Source organism: Capsicum annuum, chromosome 1, assembly GCF_002878395.1.
Source record: "Capsicum annuum cultivar UCD-10X-F1 chromosome 1, UCD10Xv1.1, whole genome shotgun sequence".
NCBI classification, from domain to species: domain Eukaryota; kingdom Viridiplantae; phylum Streptophyta; class Magnoliopsida; order Solanales; family Solanaceae; genus Capsicum; species Capsicum annuum.
The window spans coordinates 9,391,685-9,400,521 of record NC_061111.1 but is presented as its reverse complement, the minus strand read 5'-3'; the positions used below and the strand labels follow the sequence as shown (position 1 = coordinate 9,400,521).

At 35.3% G+C, this 8,837-nt stretch overlaps 1 protein-coding gene across 3 annotated transcripts; it reads right to left on the bottom strand.

The window, feature by feature from the left end:
• Positions 1 to 5,027: 5,027 nt before the first annotated feature.
• Positions 5,028 to 8,279, bottom strand: LOC107867506 (scarecrow-like protein 6). 3 transcript variants are annotated; one of them, XM_047396190.1, is made up of 3 exons: positions 8,023 to 8,279; positions 7,464 to 7,587; positions 5,028 to 7,362 (listed from the first exon to the last, which is right to left on the bottom strand). In XM_047396190.1, exon 3 carries the CDS (start codon positions 7,360 to 7,362, stop codon positions 5,281 to 5,283), a length of 2,082 nt encoding a protein of 693 aa, XP_047252146.1. In that variant the 5' UTR covers positions 7,464 to 7,587; positions 8,023 to 8,279; the 3' UTR covers positions 5,028 to 5,280. The 3 variants fall into 3 exon arrangements, with proteins under 3 accessions (XP_047252146.1, XP_047251872.1, NP_001311876.1); XM_047395916.1 differs by having other exon boundaries at positions 7,704 to 8,181; NM_001324947.1 differs by lacking the exons at positions 7,464 to 7,587; positions 8,023 to 8,279 and having other exon boundaries at positions 5,281 to 7,362.
• Between the last annotated feature and the right edge of the window lie 558 nt (positions 8,280 to 8,837).

The window sequence follows — 8,837 nt, the reverse complement described above, 5'->3', positions numbered from 1 at the left end:
AGTTAATTAATATAAATTAATAAAATATATTTAATATTTAAATCATTATGATAAAATAATAAAATTATTATATATTGGGGCATAGTATATAATTATGTGGAAGTAATTGGGTTTTTTGGTAATTGGAAGAGGCTGTCGAAACCACCTCTTCTATATAATAGAAATATATACACAAATATATACACATATGACTAGTGAATAGAACTACGAAAACAGTTCAACTATATATCTGAATACATGTTAATTACATATACATATGAATATATAACACATATGACATAGGACACATCAAATACACGAGGCGTCACGCTCTCACACATATAATTTATACCTTAGATGCGAATTGTAATTATTTCAAACTTTAGTTAGCAAATTATAATTATGAGTGAATGTTTCCTCTGTCCCGTAATTTGTACTTTAATTTACTTCACATTAGTTCCAAGGAGAGTATGAAATATAATTCCAAGTAATTCAAACCATTAATAGTTGTTTAGAAGTACTAATATCTATTCACATTTTCTCGTTAGTCTGTAAGATAGGAATAAGAATATAAAATTGGCATACGCTATAGTTTTTTCATATTCCACTCGTGAGATTTCAGTGAATATACTATTATACTACGGTATTTATGAGTATTTTTTGTATTAATTTAAAAGAATATGAAATAATACAATATAGAAATGAATGAACTTTTTGCAAGTTGTGGCATCACTAGATGTCTATGAATTGAGAGAAAGACTGGACCAAAGTGCTTTGGTGCCATTACCCTTTGCCCATCACTTGTTTTTATCAGTTGAAGAGAGAGAATGGACATAAAATGACCAAGTTTTATTTAAAAAAAAAAAAAAATTGTATAAATAAAATAAGTTTGAAAAAACAATACACCACAATCTAGTTAGAAGTATGTCTGCCAAGACCAAAGAAAGGTCACAGTATCATCCATTGGATGGGCTAAGGATGGACCACTTTAGCACCCAAAATTCCTATTCAATGGATCACATTCATCCTTCCTTACTCCATCACATGGGCTTTGCCTCTTGACCTTCATATTTTGTATATTAGGCTTCATTTTGATTATTTCCTTTCATTACTATATAGGAGTCGAAGTCCACTCCGCCTCATCTTTGAGATAATAGTACAAATTGTGTATACTCTATTCTAGATCTCATTTTATGGAAATATATTTGATATGTTATTTTTACTGTTGTTGTTGTTATTGTGTTGTTGTCATCGTAGTCTTTCATTACTTATATAAGTGAAACACTTATAGTCATGGATAGAGGCGGAGTCAGGATTTCAACTAAGGGGTTCAATATTTTAAGAAAATCTAGTCGAATGAAGTTCAACACCTATTATAGATACATAAAAATTAATTTTAATCATGTATAAATGGTATATTATTCAGTCAAAGGGGGTTCGAATGAACCCCTACCAAAGGGCTGGCTCCGCCCTGGTCATGGAACATGTTTGATAGGGCTACTTATCGATCAATTTGATTTGTTAGAATATTATCAATTCGATTTACTAATTATCGATTTATAAGTAAGTTAAATTGATAGCTGAACCATTAAGATATGGATTATTAGCTAATCAATTCACGATGACTAGCGATGCAATCATCAAATTAATCGATATTGACTTGACAACTTTTATTTTTTGAACGTTGTAATATTGTACAAAAAATAACCGTAGATATCTGGGGCGGAGCTAGCTAAGGCTCAAGGGGTTTATCCAAACACCCTTAGATGAAAAATTTATACTATTTATATATGATCAAAATTATTTCTCATATATATACAATAGATGTTGAAGCCCTTTCGACTAATTCATATGTACACGTTTAAATCCCTTAATGAAAATCTTAACTCCACCACGATTTAATACTACCGGAAATTTGAGTCCTCCAAATCTAAACTAATTGACAACATGGGGGAGACAATTAGTATATCCCATTGTGGATAGTAGTGGTGATCTCGAATAAAAAAAGGAACTTTATACATAACTATATAATCTATTTGTAACCAGAAAAATATCTAGTATTTGGGACAAAAGGGTCTGATAAATTAACAATAACAATTTTTTCGATTCAGTTTATGATTAAATCAAAGTTTGCGTATCCCTAGACTTTTTGGAACGAAAGTCATTTTTGGAAAAATAATATGAAAAACTTATTTTATGATTTCTTGATTTTGAAAAAGAGAAAACGACTTTTGTTACATAAGGGTGAAAGTCATAAAACACACTCTTTTGCTAATATTATTAGTAATTTTTCATGTAAAATAACTTTCTATCATACATTTTATTTGTATCTTCTCTTGTTGGGGAAATTAAATTTCATTGGTGTGAGTTTGCTCATATTATCGATCTCAAACTTAAATAAAGAAAATTAGTGACATTGAACCAAGTCAATTTCATGATGAATTCTTATAGTGCCATTAATAAGAATTTATCTAGTCGATTTCAATTTTTTTGAAATTGAACATTGTGGTTAAACAAATCTCATGAAAACAATATACTCCCCCAAGCCCCACCCCCACCCCCTCTCTTTTTTCTTTGTGTGTGTGGTGGGTGGGTGAAAGAGGGGGGGAAGGAATTGACAAGCTTATTAGCTTCATAAAGAACCAAAATAAAAAAGAGAAAAGAAAAATAAAGGTCACTCTCAGTTTGGGAATTACTAATTTTTTTTCTATTCTTTTAGGCCTTAAAGGTAACCTGTCTATTTTAATGTTGAAGTCTTTCAAAATGAAAATGACATATCGTTCGTATTAGCTTCCTTGAGGTAGGTTTTATAATTAAATGATTAATGTTTGTCATGTTCAACATCATATTTATTGCCTAAGGATTAAATACTATCCAAAAGTCATCCAAAATATTGGTCTACTTCACCAACCTAATCCATCTTTAAGCAGAGGTTTCAGGTTCGATTCCTACATATAAAATCCTATAGAGAGCGTCACCCCCTAAAATGAGGCTTACAATGCGTGATTTAAATTAGTTAGAATTTTAATACGGATACACCATGTCCACTTGCCTTGTGATCTACGTTGGATTTGAGATAAAAGTATTTACTTTGAAATTCACAAAATTTGGATTAGATTATTGAGTTCAATCAAACATGACCCATGTGGTCTGGTTAAGTGGATGGATTAAATTATTCAAGATGATGATAACAAATACAATGAATGAAATGTATTATAATAACTTAGCATGCATTATGTAATCCTAATTACCTACCACCATTCTAAAATAATGATGGAGACTTCGTATTTTCAAAAGAATGATGGAATTAATGACGTACAAACACTTATTAAATATAATATTACAATGATATAATACAAAGTTGTTATAATAATGTAGTACTAAGCTGTCCCTAAGCTTATTTTTTTCACCCACTCCAAATTCAGGGCCATAGTTTAATGGGAATGCTCTAACTACATGGCTTTAACAAATATATACTACTCCCTCCGTAGAATGACCTAGATTTAACACGGAGTTTAAAAAATGAAAAAGACTTTTAAATTGTGTGATCTTAAATTAAAGATATGTCAAATGTACCAAAATGCACTTAATCTTGTGATCTTAAACATGCCACGTGGAAAGTCAAAATTTAAAAGTTGCTAAAAAGGAAAAGGTCATTCTTTTTTAAACGGAGGGAGTATTTGTTTAATAACTAACAATAGTGTTTGAACCAATTTGTACGCATCTCAATTTATTTGCTATTCAGCATGAAAGCGAGAGAACACTCCGACTACTAACTAACCTTCTATGCTAATCTGCAACCTCCGGACATACAAAGTAAGACATAGGAGTTTATTAGTAAAATAACGAGTCATGAAAAAGAATATCGAGTAACATCACTTCGAGAGTTCATCAGATCAGATGAACAAATCAAAAGAGTTAAAGAGCATAAGCCTTCTAGAAAACAATATGCATGCCAAGAAAGAACGGACAAACATAAGTAAGGATCATACTTGGAGATTAATCAAATATCAGCTCATACTTGGAGAAAAAGATTAGTAAAAAACTATCCCAACTCCAAAATCTGAATAACTTGACAAGAATGAATTCGTCCCTTTATAGCAACGATCCCTCTGAGGTAGGGGTAGGGGTATTTGTCTGCGTACACTCTGCCCTCCCTAGACCCCACAGTGTGAGGACTACACTGGGTATGTTGTATTATAGAAGCAATCAAACACTAATGTATTGCCTGTGACTTAATAAGCTTGCACCAAAAAGAACATAACCAACACTAGTGATTACTTTGTGGAGTACATGCTTGCAACTCATAAACATGCACCACTTTCACTGAATGCAGACTGAGTAGAGCCACATGTCAATCCATTTGTCAACAACGCCTCAAATCAAATCTTCTATTGTAAACTCATGATAAAAGAATCAGTGTACTATCATATCAACATATTATTAAGCTATATCCAGAGGATGGTTATACAGTCAAACTAGAAACCTTCACTCTCCTTTTGAAACAAAGTAAGGGCCTTTGGTGATACATCGTAGTATGCCCGACTTTGACTTTTGACTTGAAAGAGCAAGTTCTGGCCACTGTTGTTGAGTTGCAAACTCAGGATCCGCTGGGAAATCTATTCCAGAACGACCAGTCGAACATCAATCTACTCTACTTGGGTCTTTTCCATACACTAAACTGAAGCTTGGAATATGGTCTCTTGATCAGTTCAATAAGAGTATAGACATGTCACAAAGTTCGGTCAAGGACATGCCTCTAATCTGGTTCTTATCTAACCTGACAATATATCTATCAAAAGTAAAATATTCTACCCAATCATTATAAGAAAAAACTATTCAATATTGAACTGACTTGCCTTTAAGCAGGAAACTAAGCACATTCAGCCAGACAAATGGCCATTACTATCCAACATACATACAATAGATAACAAGCAAGAAACCGAATGATGCCATTAGCATTCATCAATGAGAATCATCTTAGTATTTGTTAGAACTTAGCAATTGCATCATAACATAGAAGAGATAGCAACTAATACACAGGTAAATGCAGGAAGATACGGCATACTGATTTCAAACAGGGACAATAGTTAGGATTTGTCTAACGCCAAACACTTGCCTACACAGTCAAGACTACATAAGGAGACAGAGACATAAATATAAAATTTTACAAGGACACGGATAGCAACGTAAATCAGATTTCTTAATAGACATCAAATTGAAGAGTCAAAACCTCTAGTAGTTGCTGTTAAAAGAAAGGGTCTTTTGGCTTCACCCTTTTGGCTTCAGAAGAAAAGCTCCTTAACACCTCCAAGTAGCAGCTGACAGGAGCTCCTGCTGTTTCCAGCATAGCACAAGAGATGTCTGTCGCTTCTCAACATGAAAACCTCCTACATGAGTTCTTTTAACAACACATTCGGCCTGGACTTCGGTCATATTACTAAATGCAATTGGTGAAAATCCTGCGGAAGTAAATAGGTTTCTCCATGGGGGCATCCTATCAGGGGATCGGAGCCGCCCCAAGATCATGTTCTCAATACTCGGCTGGAGAAGAGACCTCTCGATCTTTTTCGCAATGTCTGGAGTTAAATTAGCAGCATCAATACTGGCTAAGAGTGTCTCGTAGTACTGGAGGGCATGGAGAAGGTGATGCTTTAAGGGGAGTTCAGTACGTTCACAACCGCATTCCAGTGATACAACTACTTTGGGAGAAAGCTGCCTCATGCAATGAAGAAGCGAAGGAAATGCAAACGGAAGGCTTGAAATAGACCAGATAGGGAAATTAATAGCAATTGCCTCGCACTCAGATGACCTCAAGGAGGACAAGGGATAAGACTTAGGGTCGAAAGAATCCAAGTTAATAACTTCAAGCTCAAATCTCATCCCCGCATCATTAGCAAACTGTGTTAAACTTTCGTGCATGATGCCAATTTCAACAGAGTGGTGGGTTGAAGGAGATGCAAAAGCTGTAATCTTCAGGTAAGTTGCCTTTCTACTGCTACTTGGAAGTTCTTGCATAAACGAGGACCATTGAGCACCAAAACCGATGTCAAAATCTATTATGTGAATTTGCTCAGCATCCCCAAGAGCTTCAAGAATAGCCTGATTGGAGGTGAAATTCATGAACTGGATAAGTGGAGATATTTCGGAGAAGGACTTATAAGCATCCATCTTAAGCACACAATCAAATGGGGTGGGACTTCTTGGAGGCAAAAAAGTGGATGTGCAAGGCACAAGGAAAGGCAACTGCAGAGCCTCCTTGATATAAAAAGCAGCCCTCCTTGAGGGTTTCCCAATGGGAGAAAGCTGTTGATTGAGCCGCGCCAATATCAATTGCGCGTTTGAGAATTGTCCGGCCAGCAATAGTTCTGAGGCCTGAAAAATCTGGTCATAAATAAATTGTTGTTCCTGCAGTTGATGACGAGGCACCATCAAATTACCATTACCACCACCACCAGCTGCCTCAAGCTTAGGTACAATTAATGGCTTCGGCTGAAACTGTTGAGCAGGCAGCAAATTGACTTGTTGCTGCATTTGCCCCAATGGTTGTTTCCTCATCAAGAAGTCACAACTGGCATCAAAAAACGGAACTTTAGGCAATAGACCACCCAAACTCGAAACAAGGGCACCCGAATTGTGACGTTTGGACAGAGGCTGTTCTTGATTGATATCACATGGCGAGGACCCTAAAATGTTGACACAGACAGCATTCTGGAACTGGTTTTGGTTTGCCATTACTTGTGGCTTCTGTTCTAAATAAGGATTGACATTCAGATTCTTCTCGAAACTATTATTATTTCGACCATTATTTGAGTCTATAACAGTGCCAAATCTTTCAATATTGGCATTCAGACAGATATTTGAACCAGAAAAGGAGAGATTAGCATCTGTATGAACTAAAGAACCTGTTCCTGAAACCTCGAATCCAGAACCAAAATCCCCATTGAGTAATTGTTTCAAGCTGACTGAAGGGTCCTCCACATCACCTGAAATCCACCGGAGAAAGCTTTGGTCAGAGCCAACAAATTCAGGCAACAAATTGTCCAAATCTCCAAAACCAAGAACAGATTTTTCTGGATCCGACCCCACAGTTAATGGCTGCAGCTCCATCACTAACTCCTCTTTCTTGCCATCAGTTTTCCAACTTCCAGCACCTGGAACTGCAGTGTTTCCACCATAAGAACATGAAGAAGATGAAGCTGAAGGACTAGGACTTCTTGTATCCAACTCAGAAACAGGTTCATTTCTTGTAAAGTTTGCATCTTTCATGAAAATTGGTGCTTCTTGTGAAGAAGAAGAAGATGAAGTAATGGAAGGCACAAAATTAGAAACACAAAGAACCCCTTTTGCTGGTATGCTATTTCCTTGAGGTATTACAATCATCTGAACAAAATAATCAAACAAACAGCAAAAAAAAATCAGCAAAAACCACCACAACCACAGCGAAAAAATAACCAGAAGAGGGAAAGCAATTCTTTTCTTGCCTTTTGCTATTTGCTAGATCTTATATTTTACCAAGATTTTAACAATAGTAATCTCTTCACTAGCTTTCCCTTCACAGAGAACACAGCCATTGGTTCAAACATACAAGCTTGGTCTCCATTTCATCTGAAAAAAGATACAAAAAAATCAAAAAACCCACAAAAACAAAACAATAAAATTAGTTTAGGTGGGCGAAAGGTAGCCCAGACACCAAAATCAAGAAGATATTTTCATTTTCTTACCTTACAGATCTTTATTTCACTACCAAGATTTGAGGACTAGTAACTTCTTTACCACAAAAAAATACAACCCCACAAACAGAAAAAACACATTCATTTGTCCAAAAGACACAAACTTGGTCCCCATTTAAGTTCCATTAGAGCACAAATAACCCTATAGACCTTTAGTCCTTCTTGCTACTCTTGTACTAGTAGTAACAATAGTACTACAATTTTTTGTCTATGGGGTTATTACTCTTTTCTAGGGACAGTAGTACTATAGCTAAGAGCTTTTCTTGATTTTCTTCTTTTTTTTTTTACTTTGTTTTGTTTTTGTTCTGACCTCTTTTTTATGTTGCAGTCTGTAGAGTGACCCTCTGTTCTGCCACGGATGTCTGCATCAGAAAAAAAAGTAAAACAAAGGTGGCCCTGCCCTCCTGACCTTTGCTGCCCCTGCCCCTTCCCCTCTCTATCTTCTCAACTTCTCTCTACTGTGTATGCTACTTCTTTAGCCCCATTCTTTGTTTGAGACTTCTTTTTAACCCATCTCTTAACTCTTGATTTCAATTTGTTTTCCTTATTTTTAATTTAGTTTGAAGCGTCATGTTTTAAAAAAAATAAGATGTATTAAAGTTTCCTATATATAATTCATTCTTTAAAGTGGCTTAAGGAGGTTATTCATAGAATGTGTAGCGTAGGGCGATGGGGTCAAATTAGATTTTGGTGAATTTTTGAAAGAGCAAATTTAAAGTAGCTGATAAGGTTGTTTAACATTATTTTTAGGGTAGTGAAGATGCCCGAAGTTTGAAGATGAAATATGATTGTTCCATTATATAAGAATAAGGAAAATATTCAGAGTTGCAACAACTATAGGAATATCAAGTTGTTGAGTCATACTATGAAGATTTTAGAAAGGGTGATAGAGTTGAGGCTTAGGAGGATCATGACTTTTTCGGAGAATCGATTCGGTTTCATGTCAGGTAGCTCAACTACTGAAATCATTCATTTCTTGAGTACATTAGTCGAGCAGTTTATGAAAAAAAAGATGACTTGCACAAGGTGCCCATTGATCTAGAGAAACATATGATAAAGTCTCTAGGGAGGTTTTATGGAGGTGCTTGGAGGCTAGAGGGGTGTCATGGCGTATACTAGGTCGAT

Excerpts from the sequence above, each read along its gene's own strand:
- LOC107867506 (XM_047396190.1), bottom strand. The coding sequence starts at position 7,362 with ATGATTGTAATACCTCAAGGAAATAGCATACCAGCAAAAGGGGTTCTT.